General features: G+C 42.2%; 3 protein-coding genes across 5 annotated transcripts in view; 2 read left to right on the forward strand and 1 right to left on the reverse strand.

Moving 5' to 3' along the window:
* LOC101736920 (proton-coupled zinc antiporter SLC30A2) overlaps positions 1-2,056 on the forward strand; it is a 29,949-nt gene extending 27,893 nt beyond the window's left edge. For all 3 annotated transcript variants that reach the window (XM_038010943.2, XM_038010942.2, XM_038010944.2), the window contains exons 9-10: positions 906-1,014; positions 1,093-2,056. In XM_038010943.2, coding sequence (XP_037866871.1) covers positions 906-1,014; positions 1,093-1,238 — 255 coding nt within the window. In that variant the 3' untranslated portion in view covers positions 1,239-2,056. The remainder of the gene's footprint in view (positions 1-905; positions 1,015-1,092) is intronic.
* On the reverse strand, positions 2,045-8,950 carry LOC101737145 (myrosinase 1). Its single transcript, XM_004923809.5, has 10 exons — positions 7,715-8,950; positions 7,451-7,548; positions 6,337-6,529; positions 5,555-5,726; positions 4,960-5,173; positions 4,196-4,290; positions 3,838-4,029; positions 3,107-3,217; positions 2,684-2,925; positions 2,045-2,348 (listed from the first exon to the last, which is right to left on the reverse strand). The coding sequence occupies exons 1-10, from the start codon at positions 7,762-7,764 to the stop codon at positions 2,213-2,215; spliced, it is 1,503 nt and encodes a 500-aa protein (XP_004923866.1). The 5' UTR covers positions 7,765-8,950; the 3' UTR covers positions 2,045-2,212.
* Positions 8,951-9,092: 142 nt separating this feature from the next.
* LOC101736652 (protein lethal(2)essential for life) lies at positions 9,093-10,282 on the forward strand. Its single transcript, XM_004923805.4, has one exon. It carries the CDS (start codon positions 9,550-9,552, stop codon positions 10,180-10,182), a length of 633 nt encoding a protein of 210 aa, XP_004923862.1. The 5' UTR covers positions 9,093-9,549; the 3' UTR covers positions 10,183-10,282.
* Positions 10,283-12,575: the final 2,293 nt, after the last annotated feature.

Here is a 12,575-nt window from a genome sequence, read left to right on the forward strand (position 1 = left end):
AATATAAATGTCTTTTCCAGGGTTATGGATGTATATTAAATATATGTATGTGTATAATAAAAACCTTACATTTATATCCGTTATCTGGTACCTGTAACACAAGTTCTTTACGAACTTATCACGGGACCAGTTAACGTGGCGTGATTGTTTAAAAAAAAAAAAATTAACATTTCGCTCAATATCTAAGCAATGTACGGAAACGATTTTCCTCTTTCTGATCTGATCCGGGAAATGGGAAGATTAGGAAAGGCAAGAAGTGCTCTCTCTCCATCCGCGGACTGCCCGGGACTTGTCGGGGAGTTCAACAGAGATTAGACTCCTGAGACTGGGAGGCGACTTGTCGAGTGACTTGGCCTTTGGTTGCTTAGGTTCCCACTCGCCCCGTCTACAGTCCCATGGCCTAAGTGAAAATTTAGTGATTTCACCATGATTTACAAAAGCATCATCATCATCATGATCTTCAGCCCAGTCTCAGTCAGTTCTACAGCATCTATGGCCAGCCCACTGCCGCTTCAGCTTGCTGACTCTTTGAGCTATGTCGATGACTTTAGTTCTCTGTCGAATAACCTTATTCGTGATTTAAAAAAGCCTCCACATTTAATACAAATTTCTCTGGTTTGTTTTCATTGGTTAAATGTCTACAGGAGTTCTTCGCCGGAACACCAGGATGTCTCAGTAAATAATCACCAATTGGCCAAGATATTATTTCACCCCAATTAATTAAAGCGTAAAATTAATCAACTAATCTCATTTCGCTTTCTATCATTATTCAAATAACAGAGTTTAAAAAGAAATAAGATATGGCTTAAAGGTCTCGTTATCGGGCTATAAATCTTTAAAAAATATACCTATCTATAATTTTTTGTATGAAATGAAATAGTTACGGTTGTCCCTTGTGTCTGCAGGAGGTGGCGGACACGTTCCTGGCGCTGCCGGGCGTGCTGCGCATCCACAACGTGCGCATGTGGGCGCTCACGCTCGACAAGCCCGCGCTCTCCGCGCACCTCGCCATCCGTACGTACCGCACCCGCCCCCCCCAACCAACCACACCCCGCCGCCCTCACCGCCCTCACCGCCTCCTCTGACGCGCAGGTAGCGGAGTCAGCCCGCAGAAAGTCTTGGAAGAGGCGACCCGTCTCGTCCACGAGAAGTACAACTTCTTCGAGATGACCCTCCAGATCGAAGAGTTCAGCGACGGCATGGAGCAGTGCAGCCAATGCAAGGTGCCCCAGGCCTGACGCCCCCCGGGATCCGACACGTCCCACCCTCGTGTTCCGAATTATTCTAGTTTCTAATGTTTTCAATCTCCATTACGTCGTCACTTCCAATCAACTCGAAGTATTTAAGGAACAGGACGTCTCTGAATCCGCAAACACATATCTGAAGGTTGTGTAACACTGCGAGCACTAGATCATAATAAGACAATGCAGTTAATCGCGTGGTGCGCCCCCCTCCCCCGCGGCAGGCGCCGCTCCACGCTGCTCATATGATTGCGAGTATTATCTATTTACAAATAATATAAAGTTTATATTTATTTTAGTCATAAAATTCCTGTTTTGGTAATGATGATAATACTAACGAATTTAGTAGGTATTTATTAAATTGTAGCTAATATCCAAAACGCGGTAGTAAACCTTAATCATTTATTAAATGAAAACATTACAATTATCGGTTCGGACAATTTATAGAGTTTATGAAAGGTCACGACGTGCCTTATTATCGCTGCGGCCCAAGGACTGCTGCGGGAACAATCAAGACCATTAGCTTAAGTATTTATTGAACACATTCCCAAAGTGCAACTGTTAATGAATATAAGCGACACGCTCGCGGGGTCACTGACCCGCGCCGGGCCGGCCGCGTGTCGGGACGCGTCGCCCGGCGCCAGTCTGCCGCGCGCCGCCGCCGCCGCCGCACGCGACCCTACACAGGACGATACAACGAACGTGCGGACTAAACTTGCAGCGAATTTTATAATTAAGGAAGTCTTCCAAATGTCTAGTAATAAGTATATTAAATAATGAGTTTTCTCTCGAAATAAATGTTGTTTTTTTTTAAATTGTCTTTTTTATTGAAATATTTTCATAAGAGTGTTGATCGAGTCGGTGCGGAATACAGCGACAGTAGGATTTTAGGTAGCATTACACGTACGCGGCGTGAACAGGGCTGGGGTGCTACGGGCGCCTCGTCCCGGGCAAGAAGGCGTAAGGGATTTTTAATTGAAAAAGCTATCATAGTGCTTGGGCAGGCAGCCGGTGCGGGCGACGCTGCCGTAGTAGTCGCTCGACAGTCGCGCGGTGCGCGTCCTGGCGGGGCTGCCATAGTTGACTTCGAACAGGCCGAAGCGCTCCCTGGAAGAGACAACCATCAGGAGATAAGTGCTGACCAAGCTCACGGCCCACATAGTGTTAAATGGCAGAGCCCATAGACATCAACAACATAAATATCGCACCCACCTCAATACATGAGGTCTAAGTCTCAGTTCTATGATACAATGACTGCCTCGCTCCCAACACAAATTACTTCTTTGTGGCAGAATGAGGCGTGGCGGGGTGTCCACTTATCAGTGAGGGTTCACAGCTCGCCCCTCTTGGAGTTATATTGAAATTAAAAGTGTTTGCGGGTGAAGTTTATTACTCGTTGTTATTCTTTTATCGTTAATTTGACTCGCACCAGCGATACTCACGAGAATCCCCTCATCCATTCATAGTTATCGAGTAAACTCCAATATGTATATCCGGTGACCGAGCATCCGTCTTTGTATATAGCGTCGCTGAGCGCTCGTAGGTACACGTCGATGTAGCTCACTCGCTTCGTATCGCGCAGCCCTGCCGCCTGGGACACGCCGTTCTCCGTTATCAACACTGTAGGGTTGTTGTAGTTGTCTTTCACCCAGTTTAATGATTTTCTGAAACCCCACGGCACTACCTGCGGTCAAAACGATGTAATGTGAGTCTTCTGCAATGGAACACTTCGCTCCCAAGTCTTGCCTAGTGCTCACCAGAATCGACCGGCAGGTGTTTATATTTATATGCGATTCTACAATGCCCAGGCGGGTTTCCTTCTTCCCTGCATTTCCTTATTTCGCACTGCGCGTGCGGATACTCACTCTAAGCCAAGTAGAGTTAGTTCTGGGCCACTCGTCTTTCTGTGAAATGACCACTCCCATGTCGTCACCGAAAGACGGTTGAGTGTGGATCTCGCCGCTACCTTGATTTACCTGAGGATGTACAAAACCGATCTATACTCTAATAAGACTCTCTCAAACAGCTTGTATGAGTTGTTCTGGCGAGTGACGATCCGGCCTACTAATTTGCGAAGCAGTACTACAGATACTCTGGGACGTCTTTAGGCTGCGGTAAACACTTATCACCGAGTGGACCGTGAGCTCCTCTTCATTATAGAAACATTAGACACATTCAAAAAAGTCTTAAAGCGGTCTAATTAGGTCAGATGATGAACATCTCAGAACATGAAGACTGTATTTTTATGAAGTAGTAGGAAGAAATAACTGACGTTCCTTCATTTTGTCTATGTTTGGAAGGCATTCGTGGACATATGTCAAGTAAGTAATGCATTAGAAAAATTGCCATTCGTCTGTGGGACGCGAACCCTGCGCCGCGGCGGAGAGGCATCGTTCGACATTAATATACCGGACATCTTATCCTAAATGACAGAGGTAGGTATCGACTGATCGGGTAGTTATTGAAAGATTTTATTTATCGAAGGAGATCTGGCAAGAAACTCAGTAGGCATCTTCTGTTAATTAGAATAGTTAATTCTCCTTTTCTATTCGAATTCTTAAGAAAAAAACGGTACGAAAAATAGGCCTGTACGCACCAAGTATGTCGTGTAGTGGTTCAGACCGAGAAAGTCACTGGCCCCCTTTAGTCGCTGAATCTGCTGCGGAGTGAAGGTTGGGAGACGGGAGCGCGGAAACCCTTGCTTCCTCGATACATACGCCACCCGGCTTTTCATCTCTGCGGGGTAGTCGCCGGATGAGGAGAAAATAGGGTGCGCGAACCAGCCGAACTGAAAACAATACATATTCGCTGCTATCATCACTTAGGGCTTATAAACTGTGAATGAATGACGGATATTATTAATCTATTCTCATTTTTCAACTAGACATTCCTCGAAGGATACCAATTTAACACAAAGTATAAGGAGTTTTCAAAGTTAAAGTAGGAGTACTAACCATAAATTGTCTGGCAGTCTCTGCAGCCTTCTGGTCTTCCTGCGAAGTAGTAGCAGCTTCCAACCAGGAAAAGTCTAACGTAATACCGATCTTTCCTGCCAAATATATACCTAACGTAATAAATGAAACCTAACAAGCAAAAAATGTACTTTTTTAATTTTAGAATGTTAAAATTTGTGTGGATTTAGTGTTACCTCCCTAACGTTATGCTGTCTTTTTCAAGCGAAACTTGAGAATAGTCCTTGGCAGTAAATAGTGACCGTAGTGTGAGTCCGTAGCCCGATGACGCTCGCAAGCACCCACAGCGGTAGACGGCTTGTTCGTTGGTATCTTGACCTTTAGGTACGTGCGTCGACGACACTCGATTGGATCGCGTCAACTGTGTGTGTTGCATAACATCCTCGGCAACAGACGGTAAGAGCGCGGCGCGCCAACCCACCCCTCAATGGACAACACAAATCATGAAATACTGGGTTCGGGTAATTGCTTTTTTCCCTATCTATTCGCTGTTAGTCAAAGAGGCTATTCCAGCTACGCCCGGTCGGGTAGGTGAGCTCACGGGTTCAAGCTGAGAGAATTTGCTGATACTAGACCTAGCAAGAGCAATGCTTGGCAGAATCTACCAACGGATCGGAACCGCGACCCACTGAGAAAATTCGGCGAGAAACTCAGTGGGCTGTGTCTATGGAACTGTTGCAATTGCCACACCGGGACGTCATTTCAACTGTCTATTAAAAATTGTATTTTAAATGAGACTAGCGCACCTTTCTGTTTATCCTGAAAGTGTTCTTTATAAAGGCGGTAGACGGCTGCGTGTGCCAATAGCGTGTGGTGAGTGCAGAGGTAGTCCTGCAGGCCGGAGCCGGCGGGCCCCGCGCCGGGCGCGTCCCCCCCGCCGTACCCCGCGCCGCAGAACGACAGCGGCTCGTTGAACGTTATCCAGACGCCGACGCGATCGCCGAACGTTGTGAACAGTAACTGGCTCATATCAATACATCAGTGTGTTTTGTGCGAGCTTTTTAACGTTCTCAATAGCGTAAAAGTTATCTCATATTTGTATGGAATGGGATCGCTTGCCTACGTTTGCCGTTAGGGGCGCTGTTCTGCGTACAAAATTGGGTTAACTTTTAAGCTATCGACAACGTTAAAAAACTCGCACTAAGCACATAGGACCACCGTTCAACTAGTCTGAATCAGTATTTAGACCATCTAGGATTTAACATATCTCTTAAAAGTCAAAGGTTAAACACATAGTAATAGTATATCGGTATGCCGTAACAATGGAGGTTGAATTCACAAGCGAACATAACACGTCGTGAGCTCATACCGACGCTAATTAAAAAGCGATATTCAACATACCCTGGCGTAGTCCACAAAGTAATCTACTATGATTGGATTGGTCCACCCGCCAAGGTCCTGCAGGCTCTGTGGCAAATCCCAGTGGTAAATAGTGACTACCGGTTTGATGTTGTTTTTGTGTAAAGTATCAATTAGTTCCGAGTAGTACCGGAGTCCGTCTTCGTTCACTAAACTGGAGACAAGGAATGTTACATAATGCCAAATCCAAAGAAGCTGTGTATGTGTGTGTATGTGATATTAGATTAATCGGTTTCTTCGTAGCTCTTAAATTATTTATGGTATTGTGAAGCTAGTTTATCGTTCAATCAAGTTTCATCTATGACAGAATTCGCAAAGAAACATTTTTTCATCTCGACGATACTAATACCCAATGCGTACAAAAATCCCTTTTCCAATAGAAAACTGGAATAACCACTATCCTAAATGTAACCAGTATCCATTACCTACATACAGCAGGCAGCGACTTGAGGGTGCCCCTGGTATTTCTGATGTCCAAGAGTGACGGCGAGTACATAACATCCTGAGGGCCGTATGTCCGACAGCCTACAGCGGCAAAAACATTGCTTGTAGTTCGAAATGCATTCACGAGATACGACTTATGGATTGGTATTCTCTAATGCTGTCGTAACTCATCCACATCTACCCGTAGCACTAGCAGGATTCGATCGCGCAGCCGGCTTCCACGTACCGGGCATAGCGCGTTTAGTCAGGTAAGTACACCGCCTCTCAGTGTACGTGACGTCTCAATCTATTTTATATCACGAATACTAATAGTCCAGTACTTGCTGTATCCGGTGGGCAGTATCCTGGGCCACGACACGGAGAACCGGTAGAAGGACAACGACAGTTCAGTGACGAGGTCCACGTCACGTCGGAAATTATGATAAGAGTCTGCTGCCACATCCGCATTGCTGTGGTCGAAGACACGTTCCGGGTATTCGTGGGTGTATCGGTCCCAGATACTCTCTCCTTTGCCTGGTCGATTGAGACAAAAGGAATAAACGTGTGTAAAAGAACTTCGGTGCTTAAATCGAGGTCCAAGATTGTACCTGTATTCTAATTAGCAAGAAACAGATTTCCACAGCAAGCGCTTAGGCAGCGACTTGGTGGCGACATCGGTAATGGTGAGGTCCTTGGGCGACGAGATGTACTCATCTTGACAACCATATTAACGGCGAACCTTATCATTATACGGTACAACCATATCACAGACATCTAAATTACCTATTAGGCTACGGTCGATTTCGAATTGTGACGGTCATGCTTTTATGATGGAAAAAGTATGTAATGTAGTAGTAATGTACTTTTACTAGCATAGATCAGTGCTTCCCAATCTTTTTTCGTTCCTGTACGCCCTTAATAAAACTTTTCATGTATGAGGATCCTTACTCTAATTACTCCACACCTAGTACTACAATGCGTTTCTCTCAACAGACACAGATTCAGACAACCTAATATATAACTTACTAAGATGCTCAGAGTAGCATCTTAGTAAGTTATATATTAGGTACTTCGATCAATAAGTAGTATTGATCGAAGATTAGGTAAGTTATATTGTAGGCATAATACAATAAACTAATAGAGTTGTTCAATAAAAAAGTGTTAATGAGCAATGTAATGTAAAGATAAATGTTATTTTATTTTTCGACGTAATCACCTTTCCGGTACGTGTGTGTGTTGCCAGTACCGGTAGATATCCCAATACGAAGCCCGAGCCACCCTGAAACTTCAGCTCAGTGTTTCGGTGATAACTCACAGCTATCGTACTCTTCAGATTCTAAAGCACCGTTACTTTACAGTAGTCACGCACACATACACTCAGGTGTCACTTGATCGGGGTCGACGTAATGTGGTCTAGTCCAACACTAACATTAAATAATGAACGCCGCTTCTTACCAGACACGTTCCAGGCTCCTTCGACCTGGAAAGACGCTGTGGCTACTCCGAATTTGAAACCTTTAGGGAAACAAAGTTGTTCCCGCCGTCGTCCCGCACTAAATAGAAGTTACACAATTTCAATTAGAAGAATACGTTTGAAGCGTGCAAGTCTGTAACATTGTATGTATTTAATAAAATGTTATTATACTACCGGATGGAGTCTGAATTCCTCTAGCCATCTCGATATTAGTAAAAGTGAGCAAACGAAATAATAATACACACCTAATTATTATAAACAAAAATAACAAATGAAATAACAATAAACAGTTCATGTTTGTTTCTTAGAAACCCGAAGCGTAATAAGAAGACAGTTCTTTGCCGATAACCTTTATAGGACATTAGACCTAACTGTGATGTGCGTTATATACAGCATGATTAAACTGCTAGGAACATTTATAAACTAAAACGATATTATGTTCTGTTTAAAACTCAAAAAAATACACACTTTGCATAGCAAACCGAACATTTTTTTAAAAGTGCGAGTTGTACATACTGGTCCGTGACTATAAATTATTATATTGGGGTGGGCATTTGAAATATGTACCAATTTTCAATTACATATATCGGGGTGTTTTGAAGTTGATGTAAGTTTACCTTGAAACATGCCGTTACTTAAACAGAGGTATAGATACAGGTGAAATTAAAAAAAGCGTGGTAGAAAGACGCGACGGTGGTGTACCCACGGGGCTCTAAGCGCGGTGCAATAATTCGTACACGAGTACAATAATATTTCATCTCTGACCGTTAAAATACTTTTCGAAATCAATTAATAATTTTTTTTAAATATGTTGCCCGTCGATAGCTCGGCAAGGAGTTCAACGTGCAACCAATCCGAGTAGGGTTACCAAGGTTCCTAAGCTTGCTACCGGTCACCGTCCTCGTCAAGCCCGTCGCTTGCGACGAAGGGCTCGACGGGCGAATTAACTCATAGGCACAGCCCACTGAGCTTCTCGCCGGATCTCTCACTGGGTCGCGTTTCCGATCTGGTGGTAGATTCTGCGAAGCACTGCTCTTGCTGGGGTGAAGCCTCTCAGGGCTATCAGCATAGGTAGGAAAAAAAAAACTTGCTCCTAATACTAGAGCTGTACGTGTCTAATAGTAGAGATAGTGGATGGGATAGATCCGTAAGGATGTGTATAAGGCGTAGAAATTGCTTGACTCCTGCGTGAGCTTGAGTCAGGGAGTAGTCAGCGGCAACAACGATGGGGCGATTCTCATGACGCATGACCTTATTGAAGTTAGTGCTCTGGATTATGGAGTTGTATTTCTCGAATAGTAAACAGCAGTGGCACCAGGAAATATGATTATTTTATAGTGCTTTCATTTTGTGTACACGATGGTGTCCGGAGCGACATCAGGCGACTACACGACCTTCACATTTAACAGATGTGATTTTGTGACTAAGAAAATTCCGTATCGCCCTGTAATTATTTGTTGTTATTATCATAATAGGACATGTCAAAGGTTGGTCACTGGCTTTCAATTTACTTCTAACAGGACACTAACATGATAACCCAGGAATTAGAATTAAAATTCAAACTAAATATTGGACATTCAATCAACAATTATCTTCTGATCTTCTTCGAAATGTGTCATTTTTTTTTTCTACAACTCGCTATTTTGATGTACAGTAAAACGTCAGGAATATTAATAATTTAATGTGCTCGATGTGGAATCGAGAAACAGTGCATTTAATTTTATGGTTAATAATATCTAATATTGGAATCACGTTGATAGAATTTCGTTCAAATAAAACAATTTTACGATTTAGTTTTGCTACTCGCCAACAGATGTCTCTTTAATAAAATATGAAGAGTGTTTCCGTATAGTTTCTAAGTTCGTCCAGAAAATGCAAGAATAATGTAGATGGCGTCGTTTCATTCTGGACTTGGAAACATCTCGAAATTTATTCTTTTAAACATCAATAGGTGGCGGTGGCATCGGATACGTATAAATACCTGACTTGCGCGACCCTGATTCAGTTGTTTATTGAGAGATACTCTGAGATAAGCGCTTGAATTTTATAAAACGAACTAGTAGCGAACTAACAAAAAACGATGTCAATTTTGCCATACGTGTACGATTTGGAGAGACCATTTCGTCTGATGGATCGAGAACTCTTCGGCCCGCAGGATTTCTACAGGATGTCGCCTTTCAACCAATCGATGCATCGTGACCGCTACAGAATGTCTCCGTACAATCAATTTCGCGACGTCTTTGAACCGCAGTTTTACAGACCCTGGGAAAATACTTTGCGACAAATAGAAAACGTAATGAAACCGATCGAGCAGCTGACTTCGGCGATGAATCAAATGGCGCTTCAGGAGATGGGCTCTAAAATCACATCCAACGACGAGAAGTTTCAGGTCAATATCGACGTACAACATTTTTCACCGGATGAAATAAATGTGAAGGTAGTCGACGGACACGTCGTGGTGGAAGGGAAACACGAGGAGAAGCAGGATCAGCACGGGTATGTGTCGAGACAGTTCATCAGACGATACGCGCTACCACAAGGCTGTTTACCAGACACGGTGGAATCGAAGCTGTCTTCTGACGGTGTCCTGACGGTCACTGCACCTAAGGTGCTAGCCTTACCTTCGACTGGTGAAAAGATTGTTCCAATAACACATACTGGTCCTGTGATGAAGAAGGTCGGATCTCAGGAGCCTTCAGCTGTCGCTGTGTAGTAGGATTTATCCAATGTAATTTTGATTATTTTAAGACTGATTCTGATCTGTGCTGCAGGAGGTACTTGTAAACTTTTTTCAATAAATTGTTTTATTTTTATGTCAACGTGTTTCTTTAATAACAGAAGTTACCTACGATGTACGATACGTGTTTAATTTATTTATTGCATGGAACTGGTAAACCAGCTCACGACGGCACAGATGTTTTGTGGTGAACGGAAGCCATAGGGATCGCTACGCGCACGCTGCCGGCTAACTGCTGCCACTTAACACCAGGTGGGCTGTGAGCTCGTCCACCCATCTAAGCAATAAAAAAAAACTAAACCACGAGAAGTTGAGCTTTTTTTAATGAATAGCGGCCATGCCCCTTCGAACCGGATCCTTCTGTTGCGAGGCCGACAGACAGACAGACAGGCGGAACCGTCCGGGCATTACTTATGCAGTCAATATTTTTTCGTTTCTTAGTCTACTTGTCCTTTAACTTAGTCTTAGTCCTTTAACTGTTGGTTCCGACACGTGTCAGGTAAGAGCTTCCTTATTAAGATTGGTAGCCGCCTGGAGATTTTGACCGTGGTTGAAGTAGCGTGGTGCGCCCAAGGTCGCGACGCCCTCAAATACTTACCCCATACCTCTTTATTTTCGATGCCTAATCTATAGAATCTATATTTTACTAATAGACCATACAAGTCACGTGAGTTCACGAAAAGTGAACTAACAGATTCGACAATGTGCTATAGTTAATTGTTGTTATTTTATTTTGATCTTCAAGTACCTACACGGCCGTCGATTATCATACGCACAGTATGTACACATTTTACATATATGAACCTTATTTAACTTAGCTTTTATTTAACTGGTGAGAGGGTATTGTTTTTAATGAAAACCAGTTTTTGGGTATGATTAAATTTTAATTAAAACATAATTATTGGAAAAGTTGTCTCAATTAAATCACTATCCTAGTTGAGATGATTGAAATGTAAAATTTGTAGAACAAATAGTAACCATGTACACGCCCCCTGCTTGTGTAATCGGTACATCGTTCTGAGAGGTGTACAAGATAACAAACTATCCATAAATTTTTAATACGCTTTTATTAGCTTCAGACGTATGTATGTCTGTAACGGAATCTTTCAACATGATGTTGACCCCCTTGAAAACGTCGGATTAACTCGAAATTTGGTATACTTATTGAGGAACGATGACAGCTCAATATTAAAAAAAAAAAAAAAAAAACTAAAAAATGAAAAATAAATAATAGTTTAAAAAAACTAACAAAATACGCTTTTAGAGAAAAACGAACTAAAAATTTAAAATAAATTTGAATTAAAATAGTGTAAGAAAAAATATTTTATTGTAAAAAAAAGCGTGGGGTGCATGGTATCATTAGTTATATAAATATTTTATGAACAGATATGAGTAGAAGGGTTGTTTTGATAATATCCTGAAAAGCACCCCACGGTTTTTTTACAATAAAATAATTTTTTCTTACACTATTTTTAATTCAAATTTATTAAAATTTATTTTCTATTTATTAGTTGGTTTTTCTATAAAAGCGTATTTTGTTAGTTTTTTTTAATTATTATTTTTTGTATAACTGTTCTCATAGTTTCAGCGATTTATATTCATGACTTGTTTCACACGGATCTCTTGTTAGCTCTTGAGCCAGAAAGTGAATGCCAGCTGCTTTATAACACGTGGAGGGAGAAAGTCTCGATCCTGGATTTTGAGCAGATTCTGAGCAGAGCATTCTGATAGCAGATAATACACGTAAATTAGTTATCTGTAAGTAGGAACAGCACTGATGTATGAATAATCTATGATAACCACAGGCAACACGGGCGTCGAGTCGGAGATCATCTTACATAAGTTTATACAATGTCCTACGTAATATACAAATTATCAACATTTTTTTTCCTAGCCTGGTAGCTTTGAGGCTATGCCAGCGTAACCGAGCAAGTAGGTGAGTTCACGGGGCTCTAATCTGAGGATTTTGCTAACACTGGCCCTAGCAAGAGTAGTGCTTCTAAGAATCTACCACCGGATAGGAAACGCGACCCACTAAGAAGATCAGGCGAAAAACTCAGTGGGCTCGTTGGCCTGTTACTGCCAATAAAACCTACTATAATTGACAATATTTATTTTAACCATTTGACAATAAATCAATACGGTGAGACCTCGTCTGCGTAATATATTTAACATAGATACTGATTTCGACCAGGACTCAAATTCGGCTACATGGTGCAATAGCATCCCTAGAGGAAGAACAAGGAACAACTTGAAACCTTTGCATTTCCCAAGTCATGTTACGATTCCGTGCCCACTTAAGTACCAGTATGAATTCATTTCGAATTAGTTAATGTCGATGCGCAATAAAACTAATTAAAACAAACACA

This window comes from Bombyx mori, chromosome 5 (assembly GCF_030269925.1).
Source record: "Bombyx mori chromosome 5, ASM3026992v2".
Taxonomy (NCBI): domain Eukaryota; kingdom Metazoa; phylum Arthropoda; class Insecta; order Lepidoptera; family Bombycidae; genus Bombyx; species Bombyx mori.